Source organism: Cervus canadensis, chromosome 26 (genome assembly GCF_019320065.1).
Source record: "Cervus canadensis isolate Bull #8, Minnesota chromosome 26, ASM1932006v1, whole genome shotgun sequence".
Lineage (NCBI taxonomy): Eukaryota > Metazoa > Chordata > Mammalia > Artiodactyla > Cervidae > Cervus > Cervus canadensis.
In genome coordinates, this window is record NC_057411.1 from 35,772,955 (window position 1) to 35,800,059 (window position 27,105).

Genomic DNA, 27,105 nt, shown 5'->3' on the forward strand with positions numbered 1-27,105 from the left:
CAGGCAAGAACACTGGAGTGGGTTGCCATTTCTTTTCACAGTCTAAATACCTGGGCCCACATTTCCTGGCCTGGGACTATTTCTTCTGGCACGCACTCCTGCCCTCTATTCCCTCCTGACACTTTTCTTACTACCTTTCTCATCATCTTTTTTTTTCCCCTCCCACAGCAAAGGCAGAACAAAGTCAAAGGAGCTCTTGCAGGGACTTCCCCGGCGGTCCAGTGGTTAAGAAGGCACCTGCCAATGCAGGGGACACAGGTTTGGTCCCTGGTCTGGAAAGATTCCACATGCTGCAGGGCAACTAAACCTGCGTGCCACAACTACTAAACTTGTGCTCCAGAACCCACAAGCTGAAACAAGAGAAGCCACTGCAATGAGAAGCCAGGGTTCCACAACTACAGAGTAGCCTCTGCTCACCGCAACTAGAGAAAGCCCCTGCACAACAACAAAGACCCAGCACAGCCCAAAATAAACAAGCATTTTTAACTGGTCTTGGGTCGATTAGGGGAAGGAGGAAACCATTTGGGTACCATACCAGGTCCCCTATTCTTGAGCCATGGGAGAAAGGAAGGACTGGAATCTGATGAAGAGAGGCTTTAGTTGAAGAATCATTTGTAAGCTGGAAAGGACCACAACGGCCATCCTTGCAACTATCCACTTTATAGTTGGGGACGCTGAGGCTTAATGACTTATCCAAGGCCACACCCAAATAGTGACATTGGTGGAGCTAGAACTCAGGCTTCTTTACTAGACCTCAGATGGGAGACTCCATCACTGCCTTCGTCAGTTTCTTCAACCTTATGTTCCTGGGAATCAGGCAGTGCTTCAACTCTGTTCTCCAAAGAAATGAAGAACAATGGATTAAACCAGTCACCCTATAGTCTTCTGTTCCTTAGGGATAACCACGCCATGACTGTGACTCAAAGGACTTATTTTCTCATACCTGTTGTCATTTTTGCTCTTCCCAGAAGACTGATGTTCCTTTCTATCCCTTTGAAAATATGACAACCCAATCTGAACTCAGAGCTTTAAAGATCTGTTTGATGATGGAAAATAATGTCTTTGTGCCCTGGTTTTCAGTGCGTCCTACTTTGACTTTTTATTTTCGCTTGTTATTCAGTTTTCAGAACCACCTTACTTGTTTTCAGTGGGTCAGTAATGACCTTGGGAGATTTATATTTTGATTTATTTCTATAAGTGTGTCCTACTAAACACTGTCCTGTTTGTATGATGGCCTGTCTCCTCTCCACACCTCGCCCCTTGTGTCAGCTTGTCAGTAATGACCAGGTGGTCCATACGTGTCAAGAAAACTAATCACCTTCTAACAGGATTTGGAGCGGAATTAAGGCGGATCTTGTGCCCTTCCTGTTCCAACTTTAGCAGCTCAAGGTCCATGACTGCTTAGAGATTAGCTGGTTGGCAACTGCACCTGGTGGCATCTCAGAGTCCTGGTTCTCTCTCCAGGCCCTAGGCAGTGAATTTTTTGAGAGATTTCAATCCGCGAATTCCTTGGAGAAGCAGTTCGGGCATGTAGTTGAAACTGGCCAACTCACCCCAGGACGCCCAGTGAGGCCAACGCATCTCCCATTTTTGCAGGTGATGACACCGGGCAGAACGCCGCCAAGTCGTCGGGTTTATCCAGCCCGACAGGTTTCTGCTTCTGGACACCTCCTAAACCTCTGAGGTTTGAACGCCGAGGTGTGTCAAGCTGCCGCGGCGCGGCCGGAAAGCCCTGAGAAGGGGCAGGGGCCGAGCGCGGTCAATATTGACCGGGCGGCCTCCGAGGAGTTCTTCCGGCCCTCCCAGTGGCTCCGGGGCGAGTCCACAAGTTCTCAGCCCTCACTTCCGAGCAAGCAGCTCGACCCTCCTCCGCCTCCCTGCTCCTCCCGCGCGCTCCAGCCCGCACCTTGCCTGCGAGCCGCCCCACCTGCGCGCTCGCAGGAGGCCGGGGCGGAGCCTCGGGTCGGGACCCATGACGTCACCCCGGCGAGGGAGGCGGGGCTGTGGGAACCGCAGTGCAGCGCAGAGGGGCGGGGTGGGGCGGGGCCTGCGGCGCGTGACCTGCTGCAGGAGGCAGGAACCGGGAGAAAGGTGTAGGGGGGCCGGGAGCGGCTGACTCCTGAGTCCGGGGGCGGGGCGGGGAGTGGCTGGGCCCGGGCGGCGGGCGCCCCGGCTGAGCGCTAAAGCGGGTCAGGCTAGCTCTTGCTCTCCCGGTCCTTTCTCCTCCTCCCACCTGGGCCTCCGCGTGGGGACGCGCACCTGGCAACCAGCGGCCGTCCTCCGCCGCGCCCCCGCCTTCTCCGCTCGGGCCGGGCTCCCCGAGCCGGCCCCCGGCGCCGCGCTCGCTGGAGGCGGCCACGAGCGTTCGCTCGTTGATGCCGTTTTGGGGGTGACCTGGCGAGGCGGCGGCGGCAGCGGCGCCTCCAGGTGGGGTGCGGGGGGCCGGGGGGACGCGTGTGAGTGGCCGCGGCTTGGCCGGACTTCGAGACCTCGCTCGCAAGCTCGGATTTCGGGGGCGCTGGAGGAGACCGGCCCGGCTGCGCGGGAGCCGGAGATGTGGGAACTCAGGCACCGGGGAGGCGGCGGCCCCGGCCCCGGGGGAGAGGCGGCGTCGCCACCCCGCGAGGGAGAGGCGGCCGGCGGCGACCACGAAACCGAGAGCACCAGTGACAAAGTAAGTGGAGCCCGAGAGGCGCAACCCCCGCGTCCCGGGCTGCGTCTCATGGGGGCCGGGACACCAGGGCGGGAGGGAGCGAGGGTGGGGCCCCGCCGAATGTCAGGTGAAGCTGCCCGCCGCGCCGCGCTCCGCCCCGGCTGACTTCAGTGGGAGCCGGACCCCAGCGACGGTGCGCTTCTCGGGGTGACCGCGGCCGCTCCCGGGAAGGCTGCAGGATTCAACTTGACTCCAGTTTACTTTCTGCGATTCCAGTTCCCCCTTCCCGGGGTCTGGGGCCGACGCTAGAACCGGGATGGTCCCTCCCACCCTAAGAGTTCGCAGCGTCTAGTAGCCGCGCCTCCCACCTCTTCTCAGGAGAGTTAGGACTAAACTTAAGACACGCACCTTCGCTTCTAACCTGTCATCGGACCCTGACGCTCGGCTTCTCGCGCTCCCCCATCAGCACTTTCGTTTCCTCTGTCCTTTCTCAGAATCATAGATTTCAGAGGTTTGACCCTATTGTGACCCTCCAGCTTCTTTTGAGTCCGCGGCGGACAATGCACTTCTACCAGCGGATTTCATCTGACCTGATAACGTGAATTTATAAGGACTTTAAAAATTTCCATCTCTACAGATTGCCTTTACTTTACCTTGCAGAATAAGTAGATGTAATGCTAGTATGCTTTTTAAAAAGTTGGAGAGAGACAGACTTCAGCTTATTTGGTAATACAGTGGTGCAAGTAGAAATTTGGGCAGGGGGGAATCCAGTTTTACAACTTTTTTGTCCTGGACAGTTTAGGAAATTGGGCCAGGCAATACGATTGTTTTATGAAATCTTCTATTAAATTCCATTTTATCTTAGAAACTCAAAGCACGGAAACTAGTTCTGGAAGCAATCTTTTGGAAGCAGGTACTGCAGTTTGTATTACAGAGGTGAAGTAGATTGCTCAAGGTCAGGTCAGGTCAGTGGCCTCTTGGAACTAGAGACTGTCCCTGATTCCCTTTTTTTCTTGTTTATACAGTTGCTGAGAAGGGTTTCCCTGGTGGCTCAGATGGTAAAGAATCTGCCTGCAATGTAGGGGACCCAGGTTCAATCCCTGAGTTGGGAAGATCCCCTGGAGAGGGGAATGGCCACCCACTCCAGTATTCTTGCCTGGAGAATTCCGTGGATAGAGGCTACGTGAGTCCTTAGGGTGGCAAAGAGTTGGACCCAACTGAGCGACTCACACACTGTTGCTGAGACTCACAGTTCCAATTTGGGGAGGGTTCCGCCAGAAACTTGATGCTGATGAACTTGAGGTAACCAAAGTTATAAAACTAAGGTGGGAACACGTCTCACAACAGTGATTTTAGGAAAGAAACTTTAAAATCAATGGGAAGACAGATCCTTTTTTTTTCCTTTACCCTTGAGAGGCAGGTGGAATAAAGTGATCTATGATAGAACATGTGTGTCCAGGGATTACACAAAGTGTAACAGTTTCTGGCTACTGAAGGTTGATGTTACAAAGCTGAAAACAGTGGGCTGAGAATAGTTTTTGTGAAAACTGCCTTGGAAACTAGACCAAAAATAGAATTAATTAGGTTGGGGTTTGTTTTGTTTTAGCACTGGTATAGTTTAGAACCAAGGAAATACCAGCTTCCCCATGATCACTTCCTTAACTGGGAGAAAATAACAAGCTTTTAAAAAGAAAAAACATGTTCAAGGAAGCCATCCATAAAATAACTTTTGAAGCAATTAGTTTCTTAATACCCTAATACTACATTTAAAATGAAAACTACTCCTCTGGTTTGATTGGAGCCATTAGAACTGTTGTCTCTAGCTATGTTTGAGTGGGTTATCTCACTGCATTTTTATTCCTAAGTGTGGCACTGTTAGGTTTTATTGTCAACCTTAATTTATCCATACATTTACAAGCTTGTGAATATGTATGATCACAATGCACAAGATATATGTTTTATGTTTCTGTTAGTTTTCATTAATACATACCTAGCTGGATTCTCTTCTGAGAGTAGATGGTGCCATGTGTAACCAGTTCTGTTAAGATTTCTAAATCATCAAGGATGAGCATTTTTCAAACCATATCTAAAATATTGCATCCTTTTAGAATTTATTGCAAGGAACTTTTGACTTGGCAAACTCTGAGTCATCGAACTCTATCCTCTCTCTGTCCTTGCTTATCAGGGTGTATATTTGAATGCACCTGTATTTCCAGGTCAAGGGCCATTATAAAATCAGCCTGCACATCGGAGGCTGGTTAATATTTGGTTCATTTAAACTCTTCTAAGTGCCTTCTCTAGTCAAGTTACAGTAAAGGCAAAAACACTTATGAAATTAATGAAAGAAGTACAGGAAGTGTGTTGTATTCTGCTATTATTGTACACTCCCATGCCATTTTGTAGTCTTTTTACAATGGTGTTATTAACATGACCTTCTCTTCCTTCAGGACCTGGAGACTTATTCGGAGAGAAAGCTCTGTGCTCAGGGCATTAGCAAGTGAAAATGTTCCCAGTTGCTAAATGCTGGATTAATACTTAAGAGATAGCAAGACCACTCCCTCAAGGAACCCACCCCCCCCCCCCCAGGAGACACGCATAATTAGACTTAATAGAAGTCTGAACAGGCCTTCTTTACTTTGCTCTTAGCAAAGAGGGCATAGCTGGACACTATATGGAGACAACAGGAAAGACTTGAAAGAGGAGATGAGGGTTGAGTTTGGAATTAAAAGATGCCTGGGGACTTGCTAGGTAGACAGGTGTTAGGGAAAGGCATTCTAGGCAAAGGGCGCATGGAACTGTTTCTTGAATCAGCATTCTAGGCACAGTGAACTGAGCTTAGTTTGGTAGTCCTGGAGTATAAACTATGGTTTGCAAGGAGGGGTTGGGAGTTTAAGGGTCTTGCGACGGAGGTTAAGCTTTCTTCTGTGGACTCCTGGAAGCCACTGAGTTTTTGCAGGGGCATTAACCTGTCATTCTAGCAGCAGTCTGGAGAAAGTGTTGGAAGGGGAAGAGAGCTGCCACAGAGAAACCAAATAGGTGTGTATTGCAAATGCTATACATATGAAATAATGAAGGCACGTCCTAAGTCTAGGAAGAGTGGAGGAGTAGGGGTTGAGAGACAGGAAGCATATCTTAGATGATGGTGATGGGACCCTCGACAAGGGTAAGACTAATAAAAGAGCCCGCTGGAGGCACATTTTGGTCCACAACTTAAGAGACTTAAAAAAAAAACAAAAATGGGCAGTTTTGCGGGGTTTTTGCAGGTGATGTGGGAGACGGGTGAGTTGCGTGGGGCAGGTATGGCATTCTCTAAAGTAGGGAAGTGGCTCCAGGTGGTGGTGGGAACAGAACTGAGTGGTCAAGTCTAGAGGACTGATGCCGAAGCTCCATTAACTTAGCCACCTGATGTGACGAGCTGACTCATTGAAAAAGACCCTGATGCTGGGAAAGACTGAGGGCAGGAGGAGAAGGGGACAACAGAGGATAAGATGGTTGAGTGGTATCACCGACTCAGTGGACATGGGTTTGAGCAAGCTCCGGGAGATAGTGAAGGACAGGGAAGCCTGTCATCCGTGGAGGTGGCAAGGGGTTGGACAGGACTTAGTAAGTGAACAACAAGAGACTTTTGATTAGGATGGAAAGGAGAGAGAACTGAAGACTGAGCCATGGGAGGTGCCCATGTTTACAGGAGGGGTAGAAATGTAAGGAAGACACCAAGATAGAGAGATCCTGAGAGCTAAAGGAGGAGGGATTGCTTAGAAGATATTGTCATTAGTATTTAGAAATGAGGAAGAGGTGGAGAACATGGGATTTAGCCCAAGTCCTTTATAGAAGCTGAGGTTTAGGCCGAGGAATGTGAGGGGTAAAAATTGGTAGTAATTGTAGAAAGTGCCTGTGAAAGGAGCACAGAATAGCAGCTAGAGAGGACAGGAGGATGGAGTAAAAATTTCCCTTTTCAAACAAGGAAAGACAAGTATTTACATAAAGAGGTCAAGTGGGAGTGAAGATGCTGACAAGGATGGTCTGTCCCTAGGAAAAAGAAAGCAGACGTAGTGTGGAGAATACAGAGGATCGGGGTATTCAGGGAAAGGAAAGAAGGAATTGAGGTTAGATACAGAAACATTTTGAAAAACAGAAGGGGGAAATCAGTGTTTGATGCTTTAAATTTTCCCAATGAAGTAGGGTCTGAGAACCACAGAGCTTCAAGAGACCTTAGAAAAATTTAGTTCAACTATACACATGTGTATATATGTGCATGTGTGTGTATTTTTAAATAATAAACTTGCCTTAGACTGTGTTTGTTATTACCCAAAATGACCTCAGACAGGTGCAGAGCTGGAACTAGAACTCATCTCTGACTGGGACACTGTTGGAATGTCATTTTAGAGAGTGATCAAGAGGCCACCGGCAGAATCATCAAACTCAGTGAAGATTCAGTTGAATTAAAATGGCACAAATTTGTTTTGTACTGCATCATCATAGTTCTTAACTCAGTAGCGGTAGTAGTAGCAATACTTTGGCCACTTGAAGTGAAGAGCCGACTCATTGGAAAAGATCCTGATTCTGGGAAAGATCAAAGGCGAAAGGAGAAGAGAGCGGCAGAGGATGAGATGGTTAGACAGCATCACCAACTCTGGACATGAATCTGAGCAAATTCCAGGAGATAGTGAAGGACAGGAAAACCTGGTGTGCTGCAACCCTGTCCTAACCCTATCCTAACCCTAACTGTGTGGGTTAGGAATATTTCCCATTTAATAGCTGAGAATAAGAAAGGGCTTCTGTGGTGGTTCAGTTGGTAAAGAATCTGCCTGCAATGCAGGAGACCCACGTTTGATCCTTGGGTAGGGAAGATCCCCTGGAGAAGGAAATGGAAACCCACTCTAGTATTTTTGCCTGAAAAATCCTATGGAGAGAGGAGCATGGCAGGCTACAGTCCATGGGGTTGCAAAGAGCTGGACATTACTGAAGAGACTTAGCACTGGAAACAGTGAAGAGACTGAGAGAAAATGCTGAAATCAGGAATATAAACTACTATTCTTTCAAGTAAGAGCTGTTTGTTGTTGTTTAGTCACTTAGTCAGTTCCAACTCTTTGCAACCCTGTGAACTGTAGCCCACCAGGCTCCTCTGTGCATGGGATTTCCCAGGCAAGAATACTGGAGTCGGTAGCCATTCTCTTCTCCAGGGGATCTGCCCAGCCCAGGGACTGAACCTGCATCTGTTGCATTGGCAGGCGATTCTTGACCACTGAACCACCAGGGAAGCCCAAGAACTGTTTAGATTCAAGATTTTTAAAAACCTCCCATCCTTTTAGGCACAGAACTGTGTCACTTGAGGCTTTCTATATGCTTGTTTGCAGTTTTAATGCTGGGTACAGGAATCCTCTGAAGAAGGAAATGGCAACCTACTCCAGTATTCTTGCCTGGAGAACCCATGGACAGTCCGTAGGGTCACAAAGAGTCGGACACAACTGAAGTGACTTAGTGGCAGCAGCAGGTACAGGAATCAGTGTGAAGCTCGAGGGACCTGTAGTGGAGAGGAGAAGGTGACACTGGCCGTCTGACTCAAGTTTTAGGGGACTAGACGTGAGAGGGGTGGGAATTGTGATTGATTTAATGCATTATCCTTTGTTGCATTCTAAACTGCTGCTTACTTTGATTCATTTAGAGTCTTCTTTGGAGCCATCATCTTGAATGGTTTTCTTCCTTTCTTTTCAGTCCCCAGCGTCAAGAAGCACTTCAGTTCTCTTTCCCTGACCACAGGCTCCTGTGTACCCTTCAGGAGGCCCCATGACCTATGTGACATACACTAAAGTCACCATGCTTATTACACTGTGCAGTCTGACATACGCATACGCCCATGAATTTACCACTGCAATAAAGATAGTGAACAAACCCGTCACCACTAAAAGTTTGCTCCTGTCCTTGTGTAATTCCCCCTTTGCCCCTTGATAATCACTGATTGGGCTTCCCTGGTGGCTCAGTGGTAAAGAATCCACCTCCCAATCCAGGAGAGGTAGGAGACATGGGTTCCATCCCTGGGTCAGAAGATCCCCCGCAGGAGGAGATGGCAGCCCATTCCAGCAATCTTGCTGGGGCAGTCCCATGGACAGAGGAGCCTGGCAGGCTGCTGTCCAAAGGGTCACCAAGTGTCGGGCACAGCTGAGCGACTAAGCACAATAATCTCTGATCTGCTTTCTGGCACTATAGATGAATGTGTATTTTCCAGAATTTTATGTAAGTAGAATTCAGTACATACATGTATGCATATACCCACATATATGTATACATATACATATCATATGTACATTTTGTCTGGCTTCTTTTTACTCAGCATAATTTTTTTGACATTCACCCATATTGTTGCGTATATCAGTAGTTCGTTTTCATTGCTGAGTAGTTTTCCATTGTATGGATGTAGCCCAGTTTGTCCTTTTCAACATTTGAATTGTTTCCAGTTTGGAGCTATTACAAAGAAAGCTGCCATGAACATTGTGTACTGTCTTTGTGTGGATATATGCTTTCATTTCTTTGGGGCAGATACCTAGGATTGAAATGACTGGCTCATAGGGTGGATGTGTATTTAACTTTTTAAGAACCTGCCAAACTCTTTTCCAGAGTGATTGTACACATTCCCACCAGCAGTGTATGAGAGGCCCAGTTTCAATACATCTTCTCTGAGACTTGGTATGTTCAGTTTTTATTTTTTAGCTATGCTAGAAGGTCTGTCGTAGTATCTTACTGCGGTTTTGATTTGCCTTTCCCTAATAACTTCCCTCATAGCTCAGTTGGTAAAGAATCCGCCTGCAATGCAGGAGACCCTGGTTCAGTTCCTGTGTTGGGATGATCCACTGGAGAGGGCATAGGCTACCCACACCAGTATTCTTGGGCTTCCCTTGTGGCTCAGCTGGTAAAGAGTCTGCTTGTAATAAGGGAGACCTGGTTTTGATCCCTGTGTTGGGAAGATCCCCTGGAGAAGGGAAGGGCTACCCACTCCAGATTCTGGCCTGGAGAATTCCATGGACTATATAGTCCATAGGTCACAAAGAGTCAGACATTAACTGAGGGACTTTCACTTTCACTCCCTAATAACTGAGATGTTGAGTGTTTCTTCATGTGCCAATTTACCATCAGTGTATTGCCTTCAGTGAGATGTCTGTTCAAATAAAGCTTCGCCCATGTCTTTTGATTACGTCGATTGTTTTCTTATTGAATGTTGGGAATTCTTGATATATTCTGGATGCAAGACCCTTATTTGACATGTAATTTGCAAATATCAGGTCTTCCCAGGTGGTCCTAGTGGTAAAGAATCTGCCTGCCAATGCAGGAGACACAAGAGATCCTCTGGAGTAGGAAATGGCAACCCACTCCAGGATTCTTGCCTGGAAAATTCCGTGGACGGAGGAACCCCTTGGGCTACAGTCCATGGGGTTGCAAAGAGTTGGACATGACTGAGCGCACATTCTCTCTTGCAGATATCTTTTCCCAGTCTATAGCTGTTTTCTCTTTCTCTTAACAGTGTCTTTTGAAAAGCAGAACAATTTAATTTTGAAGTGGTTTTATACGTTTTTCTTTTATGAATCCTACTTTTTTCTTGTCATATTTAAGTCTTTGCCTAACCTTAGGTCTCAAAGGGTTTATGGAATTTTATAGCTTTATGTAAATGTTTGATCTATTTTGAATTAATTTTTATAAGTACTGTGAAGTATGGATCAAAGTTTTTCCTTCCTTCCTTCCTTTCACATATGGTTATCTAATCATTCCAGCATTGTATATTGAATTACCTTTCAACTTTGTTGAAGTCAATTGGCCATATAAGTGTGGATTAATTTCTAGACTCTTTCTTCTATTACATTGATCGGTTTTTATGCCAATATCACAGTTACAGCTTTATAATAGCTTTTGAAAACTGTAAGTCCTTCAGTTTTGTTTTTATCTGCAGGTGGTTCTGGCTCTTAAGGTCCTTTTGCATTTTCATATAAATTTTAGAGTCAGCCTGTTTATTTCCACACAAAATAAAAGCCAATTGAGATGACTGGGATTGCACTGGGTCTGCAGATCAGTTTGTGGAAAAATTGCCATTTAAATTTCCTTTCTGCCTTCTGGCTGCATTGCTTCGAGCTGAGTAAACTTAGGGCACTTTACTCCATCTTTGTGAGCCTAAATTTTTTTCACTTACAAAAAGGATGTGATCATTCACTTATCTATAAGGTAGTGTGAGGTATAAATAAATCGACATTTGTGAAGTACTTTTGAAGTTCATTTCACTGTAGGAATGAGATTTGCAGGGTAACAACTTCCATTCATCATTTACCAGAAATACTCTCCTTGTCTTTTTATATTTGCAAAAGAATAGCCCATAGCCCTTCATAGTCAGAAGCCCTCATTTCACAAGTGCTAAAAGGTGGTCTCAAGCAAGGTGACATGGCCTAGATTACTCACCTAGCAAGAACAGTTGAGAACCATTTTAATCTTAAATGTTAGCGTAAGTTTGCAGACTCAGTTCATTCAACACATGTTTACATTGTAAGTGCCACCACTGTGCAAGGCCCTCTGCCAACCTCTAGAGAGTCAAAAGTGAAGCCAGTAGTATTTCCTCTTCTCACAAAGCTTATGAACTACTGCGGTGGGTTGGGGCACATCACCTTTATTGCCAAGTGGACTTTGAGGCAGTTTGTGGAAAGTGCAATGCTTTTATTTTTTAAGGAAACCAGAGGCTGGGTTTCTTTAGGGTCAAGTGTTTTGCCTTTTGTCATTGCTAGTTAGAGTAGGGGTGGAATTAGTCCAGTCAGCCCTCATATCTGCGGGTTTTGAGTCCGTGGATTCAACCAACTGTGCGTCAAGATATTTGGGAAAAAAAAAATCCCAGAAGGTCCCAACAAGGAAAATTTGAATTTGCAGCATACTCACAACTGTGTTTGGGCTTCCCTGGTGGCTCAGTTAGTAAAGAATTTGCCTGCAATGCAGGACACCCAGGTTTGATCCCTGAGTGGGGAAGATTCCCCGGAGAAGGAGATGACAACCTACTCCAGTGTTCTTGCTTGGGAAGTCCCATGGACAGAGGAGCCTTGCAGGCTTCAGTCCATGGGGTCACAAAGAGTCCGACACGACTTAGCAACCAAACCACAACTGTTTGCAAGATGCTCCCTGATGGCTCAGTGGGTAAAGAATCTGCCTGCCAATATAGGAGATGTGGGTTTGATCCCTGGGTCGGGAAGATCCCCTGGAGAAGGAAATGGCAACCCACTCCAGTGTTCTTGCCTGGAAAATCCCATGGACAGAGGAGCCTGGCGGGCTACAGTCCAGTGGGTCGCAGAGTCGGATACAACTGAGTGACTAAGCACACACACAATTGTTTACATTGTACTTACAACTGTTTACATTATATTAGGTTTTATAATTAATCTAGAGATGATGTAAAGTTTATGAAAGGATGTATATAGATTATATACAAAGGAACCTCCATACTGGTTTCACAGTGCTTATTCAAATTTGCATTCCCACCAACAGTGTTCCCTTTTCTCCATATCATTGCCAACATTTATTATTTGTGGTCTTTTTGATGATAGTCATTCTGACAGATGTGATATATCATTGTGGTTTTGATTTTCATTTCTATGATAATTAGTAATGTTGAGCACTTTTTCGTGTCCCTACTGGCCACTTTTATATCTTCTTTGGAAAAATGTGTATACAGGTCTTCTACCCATTTTTTGATTGAGTTGTTTGGTTTTTTGATACTGAGTTGTATGAGCTGTTTATATATTTTGGATATTAATTCCTTATTAGTCATGACATTTGCAAATATTTTCTCTCATTCAGTAGGTTGTCTTTGTTTTGTTGATGGTTTTCATTGCTGTGCAAAAGCTTTTAAGTCTCCTTAGATTTCATTTGTTTATTTTTGCTTTTATTTCCTTGTTTTAGGAGACTGAGGTAGGCTTGCTTCACTATAACCTTTCCTCTTAACACTGCTTTTTCTGCAGTATGGATCTTGACTGTACCACCCCATTGCCCTTCCTGTCTGTCTCCTTGTGGATTTTTCTTTGTATCTTTAGTTGTAGAAGATCTTTTCTGGTAGATTCTATCACTCTTTCTCGCCAGTAGTTGTTCTGATAATAGTTGTAAACTTCGTGTGTCTGTGAGAGGAGGTGGGCTCAAGGATTTTGTACTCCACCATCATGGCCAGGATTATCTCTTGAGGATCTAGTAAAATGATGGAAGTCTGAGTGTTTAGAATAATTATATGTGTATTGTCGTTCAGTCGCTAAGTCGCATACCACTCTTTGCAACCACATGGCCTGCAGCACTCCAGGCTTCCCTGTCCTTCACCATCTCCTGGAGTTTGCTCCAACTCATGTCCATTGAGTTGGTGATGCCGTCCAACCATCTCATCCTCTGTCATCTCCTTCTCCTCTTGCCTTCAGTCTTTCCCAGCATCAGGGTATTTTCCAGTTAGTTGACTCTTCACATCAGGTGGCCAAAGTACTGAAGCTTCAGCTTTAGCATCAGTCCTTCCAGTGAATATTCAGGGTTGATTTCCTCTAAAAGGATCCTAAGATTGACTGATTTGATCTCTTTTATATGAATATATATTTATTTATTTATATGTGTGTCTGTGTATCTGTATATCTACATATTTATATCTGTCTATCTATTGATACCTAGCAGGGCCCTGTAGGACTCCTGGGCACAGAGCCTTTCTGTGTCCCCCATTCATCTGATTACAGGAAATAACTTTAATTCAGCCTCCCTGATCTTCACTGAGTTCCAGCAGCCAGATTCAAGCAGTTCTTAATCAGGAAAGGGAGGGGATGCAAGACAAGGGGGAAACAGTCAAGAGAAACTATAGTGCAGCCTTGGGGCAAGGTCCTGGTCCCCCAGTAAGGGATACCCATGGCAATATCTTTGAGCTGTTGTGCAGATACTGAAAACCCCACCAGATGGGAGAAGTTAATGATTAATGAGGGTACGCTGCCCACAAGCACACAGACCCCAGACCAGTTGGAACCTGAAGGTTGATGATGCTGACCCTACTTACCACCTACCAGTCGCACGAATGTCTACAAGTTGATCACACCCCATAACTATAAAACTTCTCATTACTCTCTCCGAGTTGGGACACACGATTTTGAGGGCATTAGCCTGCTGTGGCTTCCTTTACCTGGCAAAGCAATAAAGCTATTCTTCTTTAACTTCACCCAGAAGTCTCAGAGATTTAATTCAGTGTTGGGGTACAGAGGTCAGATTCAGCTTCACTATCTATCTAAAATGCCATGCCAGTGTAAGATATTACTATTATTGTAGATGCTTTGCAATCGAATAAAAAAGAGACTATGTACCATTGTACGTGAACAGAAGAGCCTGGTAGGCTACAGTCCATGGGGTCACAGGGAGTCGGACACAACTGAGCGACTTCACTCACTCACTCACTCATGTACCTTTGATCAGAATCTACATTCACACAAACACTATATTTTCTGTTAAGCGGAGAAATAATAAATATTTGATTTTTGGTAAATTTCTGATTTAGATAATATAGAAATTTCTTTTTGTGTTTTTTGTTTAAATTAATCCTTTATGTTGATAGACTTTAACAGGAACTTTACTAACTAGGATGTCCAACAGTGCTTGCATATTCAAGATAAGTTAATAGTTTTTTTTTTTTTAAGTTATGGAAATGAGAGTTGGTACTCTGAGCAATAAATAGATGTATTGGCAAGCATGCACTTTTTTCCCTTTTATTTTGCAAAGTGATTTTCTTTTTTCTTTAATTTTAGGAAACAGATATTGATGACAGATATGGAGACTTGGATTCCAGAACAGATTCTGATATTCCAGAAATTCCACCATCCCTAGATAGAACCCCCGAGATCCTCAAGAAAGCTCTGTCTGGTTTGTCTTCAAGGTACGATTGGTTGAAGGTCAATCTGAGGGGTGAACAAGATAAGCTGTGAGGTTTTCCTGGACCATTTCTCACACTGGTATAAGAAATTTCACTTTTTGTGAGTTTTAGAGCTATGAGAGAAGACTTTTACATTTTTCACTATATATGAGCACAGTGTTGGAGGCTTGATACACATCCTTTCATTAATCTTTAAATTCTTAAGTTTCAGAAAACCAAGTCTGAGAGGTTAGCTGGTGAATGTTACAAAGCTAATAAGTTGTGGACCTGGCATTTCTGCCCCTGTCTGCCAGGTTTCTGAAGCCAGTGACCCATTTATCACATCAAGTTGCCTTTTCTGATACTGGGACATGTAATAAAGAAAATTCTGTATCCTCTATCCTCTGTTTTTCAAATGCCAGATGGAAATAGGTAATTTTTTTCCTTCTAATGGAATTTAAAATCATTGTCCAAAGACTCCATGACACTTTACCATTTTGTATTTCTGTTATACCTTTAAATGTCTAATAACAACCTAATTTTATATTACCCTCTATTGTAATATGAATTATAAAATTTATAAAGGCAAAAGAAGTGTATAATCTGTTACCCAGATGAACATATAAAATCTTAAATATTGGTGCAGAACACTTTTTCTTCAATTTCTTAATACTGTGACACACAATAAGAGGTCTGTTTTCCACCATGCCCCGAGAGAGACACAAATTATATTTTAACTGCTGCAAAAATGTGATGAAGCAATTCTTGCCATAACTGTGTGTGATGCACTCTGATTTCTCTTATTTTTGGTAACTGTTCTAGGTTCTTAGACAAAAAAATGCTGGATTACTAAATTGATTTTTACTACGCATGGGTCATAACTTTACTGATTTAGTCACATCTAGTAAATAAAATATGAGCTTTTCTGATTTTTAATTTCCTAGAGGATAGCCATATTAGAATAAACTGGTTCAAGGCAAAGTTTTCATGTTTTTTAGCCAACAGAAAAAAATTTTGCTGCCTTATTAAAAGTATGATTATTGCTTTAATATTTCTTGTTTCCAGTTGTTTTCATGACCTAGTTCACAGACGTACCTTTGCTTTAAAATCTCAGCTGGTCTATCTCAGATCTGGATTTTTTTCCTCTGTTGATGTCGTATAAGAATAATGCTGGATTCCTGTGTGTCATTCATGACAAGATTTTTCTTAATATTTTTTTTCCTGGCATAAAGCAACAGTAGCAGGTAACAGTAGCTGGTATTTATTGACTGTGTATATTTGCTAGGTGCTTCTCCAAGCACTTTATTTGTGTTGACTAATTTATTATCACATCAACCCTGTAACACAGGTATGGTTATATTATACCTGTTGTATAAAGGGAGAAACTGAAGCACAGATATGTGTCATATCCAGGGTCGTGTAGCCAGGAAGTGATAGAGCCACATTCTGAAGCAAAGCATTGCACTCTATTTATGAATGATTTCGCTTTTAAAAAATAAACAGCAGATAATAAATGACTACTTTGAATCTTCTCAAGAAACTTCTCTGTAAAAATTAAATGAGTGTTTTAAAATCTATGTTTTACACATTTTAGCCTCTTTTTATTTAATACCCCAAATATTCTGCCTGGCAAAGATTTAGAAGTTGTAGATGCATAGGAGTAAAACTACTAATTGCATAAGAAATATACCTGGATTGCAGAAAAAAAACCTGTAACCCTCCAACTGAGACATTACTGATGGAAATACTGTGATGTTTATCTGTGAAACGTTTTTTGCACTGTGTGCATGTGTGTGTAATGTAAAAGCAGCATTGTACGCCTTTCTGCCTTGCTATTTTCATTTTCATTCCATGGTATTAGGAACAACATCCTTAAATATATGTAAATACTTGAATGGCTGCATGATACATTCCTTGTACAGCTATAGTTCAGTTTACTTAACTGTTGATGTTGCCAGATAGCCAGTTTCTAAATTTTCACAATTAAAACCAACTCTGCTTTAAATGTATGTTTTTACAGCTAACTTTTATTTAGCATCCATAATTATTTTCTTCAGATAAAATTTTTGAATTTTATTCGTTTATTTTTAATTGAAGGATAATTGCTTTACAGAGTTTTGTTGTTTTCTGCCAAGTACCAACACGAATCAGCCATAGGCATACACATATTGCCTCCCTCCTGAACCTCTCCCCCAGCCCACCCCTCTAGGTTGTTACAGAGCCCCTGTTTGAGCTCCCTGAATCATAGGCAAATTCCCATTGGCTGTCTGTTTTACACATGGTAATGTAAGTTTCCACGTTACTCTCTGCATACATATCCTCCCCTTCCTCCCCCCGCCCCGCGTCCAGTAATCTGTTCTCTATGTCTGTTTCTCCATTGCTGCCCTGCAAATAAATTCATAGGTACCATCTTTCTAGACTCCATATATTTCTGTTAATATACAATATTTATCCTTCTCTTTCTGACATACTTCACTCTGTATAATAGGCTCTCGGTTCATCTGCCTCATTAGAACTGACTCAAAGCTGTTCCTTTTTATGGCTGAGTAATATTCCATTGTATATATGCACCACAGCGTCATCCGTTTATCTGTCAATGGACATCTAGGTTGCTTCCATGTTCTGGCTATTGTAAATAGTGCTGCAATGAATATTGGGATACATGTGTCTTTTTCAATTTTGGTTTCTTCAGGATATATAACTAGTAGTGGGATTGCTGGGTGATATGGTGTGGTTTTTTTATTCCCCCTAGTGTTTTAAGGAATCTCCATACTGTCTTCCATAGTGACTATATCAATTTATATTCCCACCAACAGAAGGTTCCCTTTTTCCATACCTTCTCCAGCATTTATTGTTTGTAGACTTTTTTATGATGGCCATTCTGACTGGAGCTCTTCTCTAAATGTATGACAAAATTCACCTGTGAAGACATCTGGCCCTGGGCTTTTGTCTTTTGGGAGATTTTTGATCACAGTTTCGATTTCAGTGCTTGTAATTGGATTGTTCATAATTTCTATTTCTTCCTGGTTCAGTCTTGCAAGATTGAAGTTTTCTAAGAATCTGTCCACTTCTTTCAGGTTTTCCATTTAATTGCCATGTAGTTGCTTGTAGTCGTCTCTTATAATCCTCTGTATTTCTGCATTGTCTGTTGTAGTCTCTTCTTTTTCACTTCTAATTCTTCTTTTTTCCTTGATGAGTCTGGCTAAAAATTTGTCTATTTTGTTTATCTTCTCAAAGAACCAGCTTTTAGCTTTATTAATCTTTACTATTGTTTCTTTCATTTATTTCTGCTTTGATCTTTATGATTTCTTTCCTTCTGCTAACTTTGGGATTTTTTGTTGTTGTTTTTTCCAATTGTTTTAGGTGTAAAGTTAGATTATCTATTTGATGTTTTTCTTGTTTCTTGAGGTAGGATTGTATTGCTCTAGACTTCCCTCTTACAACTGCTTTTGCTGCAAACTATAGGTTTTGAGTTGGTGTGTTTTCATTGTCATTTGTTTCTAGGAATTTTTTTATTTGCCTTTTGATTTCTTCAGTAACCTGTTCATTATTTAGAAATGTATTGTTTAATTTCCATGTGTTTGTATTTTTACATTTTTTTTCTTATAATTGATATCTAGTCTCATAGCATTGTGGTCAGAAAAAAGGCTTGATATTATTTCAGTTTTCTTAAATTTACTGAGGTTTGATTTGTGACCCAAGATGTGGTCTGTCCCAGAGAATGTTCCATATGCACTTGAGAAGAAAGTATATTCTTCTGCATTTGGATGGAATGCCCTGAAGATATCAATGAGGTTCACCTGATCTAATGTGTCATTTTAGGGCTTGTATTTTCTTATTAATTTTCCGTTTTGATGATCTGTCCATTGGTGTAAGTGGGGTGTTAAAATCTCCTACTACTATTGTGTTATTGTCAGTTGTCTTCCTCTTGGATCGATCCATTGATCATCATGTAGTGCCCTTCCATGTCTCTTGTAATAGTCTTTATTTTAAGGTTGATTTTGTCTGATACGAGAATTGCTACTCCAGCTTTCTTTTGATTTCCATTTGTGTGGAATATCTTTTTCCAGCATCTCACTTTCACCCTATATGTGTCTTTAGGTCTGAAATGGGTTTCTTGTAGACATCATATATATGGGTTTTTGTATCCATTCAGTCAGTCTGTGTCTTTTGGTTGGAACATTTAATCCATTTACATTTAAAGTAATTATTGATATATATGTTCCTATTGCCATTTTCTTGATTGTTTGGGGTTTATTTTTTTTAGGTCTTTTTCTTCTCTTGTATTTCCTGACTATGTAAGTCCCTTTAACGTCTGTTGTAAAGCTGATTTGTTGGTACTATACTAAATTCTCTTAACTTTTGCTTGTCTGTAAAACTTTTGATTTCTCCATCAATTTTGAATAAGATCCTTGCTGGGTAGTTCTGGCTATTTGGTACTCCCTAGGGTTAGGAATCTCTGGTAGTCTAGGGTCTTGGAGTCAGCACTCTGGCTCCATAGGCTCAGAGCCTGATCTCTGGCTGGAAATGGAGATACCACAGGTAGTTTGTTATTGCATTAAATGGGATTAAAACAAACACACAAAAATGAGAAACAAAATGCACACCCCAGACAAATGGGAATTACAAAATCAGGCAAATAATAACTAAAATAATGGAATTTATACACATACCTATACACCCATAGGCAAAACCAAAACAGTCCAAAAAAAAAAAGTACAATAGGTTGACGCGGTGAACAAAGGAAATCAAAAGTGATATCCACCAGTTAAGAACATAACTAACTAAAGCACAAACTGGAAAACAAAACTAAAGCAAGATGCTAACTGGGGGATTTTTAAAGCAATGAAAACAAAGCTAACAAATATGGTGAGAAAAAGAAAAGAGAAGAAAGAACTAATAGAAAATGCAAAGTTTAATAGAGGTAGATAAAGATTTATATGTATTAAAGATTAACTGCAACAGTAAAAGAATAGTAGGAAGAAAAACAAAGGAATAAATGTAGAAAAATAATAATAAATTTTAAAAATTTAAAAATTTAAATTAAAAAAGAGAAAGAAAAAAATAAGGAAAACTCCACAGAACCGTAAAAGGCCAACACAGAAGCTGAAGTATATAACAAAAATAAAAAATGTGCTTTAAAAAATTCTCAAAAGCTTAAATAAATTGAATAGTACTAATTAAATTGACAACTATAACAACAGAGGGAAAAAAAGGAAAAGAAAAAAAAATCCAGAAGCAACTACAGAACAAGTCAAAATATAAACATAATAAATGTTCAGATGTTCTTCTTGAGTCTCTGCCGTCAGTGTCCATTCCCTCGATGGGAGTCTCAGTTCGCCTCGCCTCCCTAGGATGCCCTCCAATACTGCTGGTCTCTGGACCTGCTTCCGGGGCAGCTCGTACCGTAATCTGGTTCTTCTCCTGTGTGTTCTTGCGTCTGATGTCCACAGTTGTCAGAACTAGCGCGTTGTCTTTTGTCAGAATTCTCACTGTCCTTTCATATGTTCCATGGCCACAGCGTCAGCCTAGTTGATCGTGTGGATTTAATCTGAAGCTTGTACAGCTGGTGGGAAGGTTTTGGATCCTCTTCCTTAGTCACCCTGCCTCTGGATTTCAGTGGTGGTTTTATATCCACCTCTGCATGTGACTTGTCCACAGGGGTTTGCTCCTAAGGCTGCCCTGGAGGACTTGAGTCTGCCCCAGTGAGGGCCAGGTGGGGGGTGGCGCAGCTGCTTGGGTCATGGGGGCCCTGGCAACACCAGGTACTCAGGGGAGCCGGAGGTTAGGGCAGCAGGAAATATGCTCTAGAAGGGTATGGCAACCCACTCCAGTATTCCAGCCTGGAGAACCCCCCAGACAGAGAAGCCTGGCAGGTCACAGTCCACAGGGTCGCAGGGAGCTGGCCATGACCAAAGTGACCCTGTGTGCACAGACGCAGGACTTTTTCTAGTCTCTGGCAGCTCTGTCCCAGTGGGGGTCATGCATGGAGGTGGCACAGTTGCTTGGATCACGGGGACCCTGGCAATACCGGCTATGTAGGAGCACTGGCGGCTATCATCATAGGAGATATGGAGCTATTAGGGCTTTTTCTTTTTTTTTTTTTGGATTTTTAAATTTTTTTTCCTTTTTTTTTTTCCCCTTTATTTATTTATTTATTTTTTCAGTGGTTTTTGTCATACATTGATATGAATCAGCCATAGATTTACATGTATTCCCCATCCCGATCCCCCCTCCCACCTCCCTCTCCACCCGATTCCTCTGGGTCTTCCAGTGCACCAGGCCCGAGCACTTGTCTCATGCATCCCACCTGGGCTGGTGATCTGTTTCACCATAGATAGTATACATGCTGTTCTTTCGAAACATCCCACCCTCACCTTCTCCCACAGAGTTCAAAAGTCTGTTCTGTACTTCTGTGTCTCTTTTTCTGTTTTGCATATAGGGTTGTCGTTACCATCTTTCTAAATTCCATATATATGTGTTAGTATGCTGTAATGTTCTTTATCTTTCTGGCTTACTTCACTCTGTATAATGGGCTCCAGTTTCATCCATCTCATTAGAACTGGTTCAAATGAATTCTTTTTAACGGCTGAGTAATATTCCATGGTGTATATGTACCACAGCTTCCTTATCCATTCATCTGCTGATGGGCATCTAGGTTGCTTCCATGTCCTGGCTATTATAAACAGTGCTGCGATGAACATTGGGGTGCACGTGTCTCTTTCAGATCTGGTTTCCTCAGTGTGTATGCCCAGAAGTGGGATTGCTGGGTCACATGGCAGTTCTATTTCCGGTTTTTTAAGAAATCTCCACACTGTTTTCCATAGCGGCTGTACTAGTTTGCATTCCCACCAACAGTGTGAGAGGGTTCCCTTTTCTCCACACCCTCTCCAGCATTTATTGCTTGTAGACTTTTGGATAGCAGCCATCCTGACTGGCATGTAATGGTACCTCATTGTGGTTTTGATTTGCATTTCTCTGATAATGAGTGATGTTGAGCATCTTTTCATGTGTTTGTCAGCCATCTGTATGTCTCCTTTGGAGAAATGTCTGTTTAGTTCTTTAGCCCATTTTTTGATTGGGTCATTTATTTTTCTTGAATTGAGCTTCAAGAGTTGCTTGTATATTTTTGAGATTAATCCTTTGTCTGTTGCTTCATTTGCTATTATTTTCTCCCAATCTGAGGGCTGTCTTTTCACCTTACTTATAGTTTCCTTTGTAGTGCAAAAGCTCTTAAGTTTCATTAGGTCCCATTTGTTTAGTTTTGCTTTTATTTCCAATATTCTGGGAGGTGGGTCATAGAGGATCTTGCTGTGGTTTATGCCAGAGAGTGTTTTGCCTATGTTCTCCTCTAGGAGTTTTATAGATTCTGGTCTTACATTTAGATCTTTAATCCATTTTGAGTTTATTTTCGTGTATGGTGTTAGAAGGTGTTCTAGTTTCATTCTTTTACAAGTGGTTGACCAGCTTTCCCAGCACCACTTGTTAAAGAGGTTGTCTTTTTTCCATTGTATATCCTTGCCTCCTTTGTCAAAGATAAGGTGTCCATAAGTTCATGAATTTATCTCTGGGCTTTCTATTGTGTTCCATTGATCTATATTTCTGTCTTTGTGCCAGTACCATACTGTCTTGATGACTGTGGCTTTGTAGTAGAGTCTGAAGTCAGGCAGGTTGATTCCTCCAGTTCCATTCTTCTTTCTCAAGATTACTTTGGCTATTCGAGGTTTTTTGTATTTCCATACAAATTGTGAAATTATTTGTTCTAGTTCTGTGAAAAATACCGTTGGTAGCTTGATAGGGATTGCATTGAATCTATAGATTGCTTTGGGTAGAATAGCCATTTTGACAATATTGATTCTTCCAATCCATGAACACGGTATGTTTCTCCATCTGTTTGTGTCCTCTTTGATTTCTTTCATCAGTGTTTTATAGTTTTCTATGTATAGGTCTTTTGTTTCTTTAGGTAGATATACTCCTAAGTATTTTATTCTTTTTGTTGCAATGGTGAATGGTATTGTTTCCTTAATTTCTCTTTCTGTTTTTTCATTGTTAGTATATAGGAATGCAAGGGATTTCTGTGTGTTAATTTTATATCCTGCAACTTTACTATATTCATTGATTAGCTCTAGTAATTTTCTGGAAGAGTCTTTAGGGTTTTCTATGTAGAGGATCATGTCGTCTGCAAACAGTGAGAGTTTCACTTCTTCTTTTCCTATCTGGATTCCTTTTAGTTCTTTTTCTGCTCTGATTGCTGTGGCCAAAACTTCCAACACTATGTTGAATAGTAGTGGTGAGAGTGGGCACCCTTGTCTTGTTCCTGATTTCAGGGGAAATGCCTTCAATTTTTCACCATTGAGGGTGATACTTGCTGTGGGTTTGTCATATATAGCTTTTATTATGTTGAGGTATGTTCCTTCTATTCCTGTTTTCTGGAGAGTTTTAATCATAAATGAGTGTTGAATTTTTTCAAAGGCTTTCTCTGCATCTATTGAGATAATCATATGGTTTTTATCTTTCAATTTGTTAATGTGGTGTATTACATTGTTTGATTTGCGGATATTAAAGAATCCTTGCATTCTTGGGATAAAGTATTAGGGCTTTTTCTAGCCTGTGGCAGCTCTGCCCCAGTGAGGACTGAGCGTGAAAGTGGCACAGATGTTTTGGTCGTGGGAACCCTGGCGGTGCAAAGTGTGCAGGGACACGGACTGCCTCAGCCGCAGGAGCTATGGCCCTCAGTTCAGTTGCTCAGTCCTGTCCAACTCTTTGCGACCCCATGGACTGCAGCACGCCAGGCCTCCCTGTCCATTGGCAACTCCCGGAGTTTACTCAGACTCATGTCCATTGAGTCAGTGATGCCATCCAACCATCTCATCCTCTGTCGTCCCCTTCTCCTCCTGCCTTCAATCTTTCCCAACATCAGGGTCTTTTCCAGTGAGTCAGTTCTTTGCATCAGGTGGCCAAAGTATTGGAGTTTCAGCTTCAGCATCAGTCCTTCCAATGAATATTCAGGATTGATTTTCTGTCAGATGGACTAGTTAGATCTCCTTGCAGTCCAAGGGACTCTCAGAGTCTTTTTCTAGCCTCTGGCGGCTGGCGATTGGAAGGCCTCTCTGGCTAATCCTCCTCGGTTGCTCTGCCCGTTCAGGCACTTAGACAGCCCCCCTGCCTGGGGACCTCAGTTGCTCCGTGAGTCAGGCACATAAAGGGGCCCCGCTAACTGGGGTCCTACTCTGGTGTTCTGTGCGTAAGGCCCTAAAAGGGCTCCCCTATTTGGGGTCCTTCTCTGTTGTTGCGGCATCGGGCGTTTGATGGGCCAGCCTCTCTGTTGTTCTGCTGCCAGTGCAGGTGTGTGGAGAGAGAGGCTACGGTGATGGCGCCACCCCTACTCATGACTCAGGAGTACCGGCTTGCCTCCATGGCTGCTTGATTTTCCTCCACAGGCATTTCCCACCACAGTCTCCTCCCTCATGTCCCCTTGGGCCAACTCCCCACAGTCAACAGCAGACCTCTCCCTGGGATTGCCCCACAGTCACTGTGCCTTCTGGGAAACATGCGTCCCTATCTGGGGTACGTATGGCTGCGACAAGGATTGTCTGTGTGATTCTCATTTCATTTGGGCTGTCGCAGATCAGCTGCTTCACTCCCAGCCTCAGTTGTTTCTCCTCTGGTTGTGGGAATCGGACCCCTGCTTCAGTTCCCCCACTTGCTGAGGGCAGGTCCAGTCCTAGTAACTCTCCTTTCTTCCCCACTACTTCCTTCATCCTACTGAGTTTTGCGTGGCCCTATAAATTCTTTTCCGGTGGTCAGGTACTCCTGTCTGCACTCAGCTTTTTCTGTTCTGCAAGCCCTTCTGTGTCTGAAGGTGTATTCCTGATGTATCCGTGGAGAGAGAGGTACTCCACGTCCACCTGCTCCTCCACCATCTTGTTCAAAGTCCACATGAAATCTTCAAAGTGAAATTCCTTGGGCAAGATTTATGTTCATTTTTAAGACTCTAATATATAATGCCAAAAAGAGCACAAACCATTGATACTGGAAGGAGCCTGAAAAGTCTTCAGGCCCTTGGCGGGTGTCCTAGTCTGTTTCTTGACTTTCGCCTGGATCTGTGGAAAGGAATATTCATTAGCGGGCGAAGTGGCTGGCTTTCTCCTTTAGTGAAGAGCTTCTTCAGCAATGACTCTCACTTAGTAGTTCTTTCCAGGGGCGAGGCGTTGGGTTTTGTACCATCCCCCACAACCTGTGAACATTTGGCAGTGTCTGGCTTCCCAGATGGCTCAGGGGTAAAGAGTCCACCTACCTATACAGGAGCCGCAGGAGACGAGGGTTTGAACCCTGGGTCAGGAAGATCCCCAGGAGGAGGAAATGGCAACCCACTGCAGTATTTCTTGCCTGGAGAATCTCATGGACAGAGGAGCCTGGAGGGCTCCAGTCCATGGGGTCACAGCATCGGACACGACTGAGCACACATGCACAGAGACGTTTTAGGTTGTCACAGTAAGAGAGGGTGCTGCTCGCTCCTAATAGGTAGGTGCCAGGCATCTGACAGTCCGCGGAACAGCTCTTCACCTCAGAGGATGATGTGGCCCAAATGTCACTAGTGAAGGTGGAGAGCCCCTGAAGATACCCAGGCATAGTCTTGATGGTGCTCTTGGACTCTCTCACACCATATTCCTTCTCCATGGGAACCTGTCCACTTCCTGTCCACTTCCTCCTGAGGCTGGCAGATGGGGTTTCTCTAAAACCCTACTCTTTGCTAGATGGCCCATCAACTTCTTGTTTGTTCTCGAAGAGTGCCTCTGTGCTGTGATTCTTGGCACAGGGGAACTGCCTTGTCAGCCTAGGTCTTTGACAACTCATGATGCTTGTACCACAAGGAAAAAAAACATTTTTTGTTGTTTTATTACTTTTGAAATAAAAACCCCTAAAGAGTTGTAGTAACAATAAGACGTTGTGCATCACATAACTGATTTGAGCAATAAATGTGTCATCGCTTTAGATAATTGCCTTTAAGGACACTGCTTCTTGTTGTTTAGTTGATTCAGTCGTGTCCAACTCTTTGCAACCCCATGGACTGTAGCCCTCTAGGCTCCTCTGTCCATGGGATTTTGCAGGCAAAGAACACTGCTTAATTATGTACTTTTTAGAAATTTCATTTCTAGCTCACAGAGGTCCTGGAGACAGGAGACTTGAATGAAACTCTCCTCTATTGGTTCTGTGTTCCTTGATCTAAAACAGTCTGTGAGATGATGACCTGGACTCAGAATTAAGGCTTCCTCTAAGGTGATCATGGTGGCATGATAAAGGAAGTCAAGAATTTTTAGTTTGGAACTGGACTTGCCTCTGGATTTTTGTAACAATGGTACATATATTTTGCATATCAGAGCTCTGGAGTTAAGGGCTTCTCCCTTGAGAGGTAACTTTTGGTTACCTTATCTGTGCATACATATATTATGTTTAAATCTCTGCTTTTATGTGCTATTAAGTTTTCTTGGGAGGTTTGGGGAGTCATTTAAATTACAATAAGGCAAGTAAGTCTTTGATCTTGTTGGGGAACTTTTTTTGGGAGGAGTAGCATTGGTATAATAAAAGAGAGTAGGTCCCTGTTTAAATCTCTGGTTCTCTGATGTTCAAGGCCAGCCCTTTAGTGTTAGAGGTGCACATGGACCTTGCCGTTCCCACCAAGGACTGATTTCTGACACTTGGGTAGTGTCCTTTGTCTGAAAAATGTTCTCAGTGATTCTGAGTCTGAGAATCAGTTATGAAGGAGGGCTAAGTACCTTTCTGAGACTCATGCAAACAAGACAGGGTTATTACCCACAGACTGGCTTGTGGTCCTTTATTTACCTCTGACTAGCTCTGCAACCTAGCTCAGTTTCGTAGTCCATTCACTCATCCTCAAAGAGTTCGTTCTATAAAGCCAAATGGAACCTTTCAGCTGTAGCTTTTCAGCACAGCCCCAAAGCTTTCAGTCTCATGAAAAATGTATGAGTCTACTTGCGGAGTTAAGCAGGAGAGGGAAATAAAGTTGGGTAAGTATAATCTGACAAACTTGTGCAAAACCTTGAAAGCAGTTTAAAAGAGCTTGGACTTAATGTTGGCATTTTAGGTCTTGTGTGCAGAAAGTACGTGATCAAAGGGATTTTTGAGAGAAGAGTAGATCTGGGTATCTCGACTATATAAGAGAGTGACTGACGACAGGGAATGTAATTAGTGTTTGACAAATGAATGGAATCAGCTAATATTTCTGTTATAGTGTGAAGAATACTTAGAATAGGGTGTGCCTGTGTCTGATGCTGGGAGGGATTGGGGGCAGGTGGAGAAGGGGGCGACAGAGGATGAGATGGCTGGATGGCATCACTGACTCGATGGGCATGAGTTTGAGTAAACTCTGGGAGTTTGTGATGGACAGGGCGGCCTGGCGTGCTGCGATTCATGGGGTCGCGCAGAGTCGGACATGACTGAGCGACTGAACTGAACTGATGTGTTATCATATGTTGGGCCAAAATGTCTGTGATATAATTTAAATGTTATCATATGAATTAATAGAAATCAGAAATTATTAGTAGAGTGTAAA

General features: G+C 43.0%; 1 protein-coding gene across 1 annotated transcript in view; it reads left to right on the plus strand.

Moving 5' to 3' along the window:
- The first annotated feature begins 2,059 nt into the window (after positions 1-2,059).
- Positions 2,060-27,105, plus strand: part of CDS1 (CDP-diacylglycerol synthase 1) — a 70,898-nt gene continuing 45,852 nt past the window's right edge. Inside the window, exons 1-2 of the mRNA XM_043448261.1 lie at positions 2,060-2,674; positions 14,428-14,555. Of these exons, the coding sequence (XP_043304196.1) occupies positions 2,555-2,674; positions 14,428-14,555 (248 nt within the window). The 5' untranslated portion in view covers positions 2,060-2,554. The remainder of the gene's footprint in view (positions 2,675-14,427; positions 14,556-27,105) is intronic.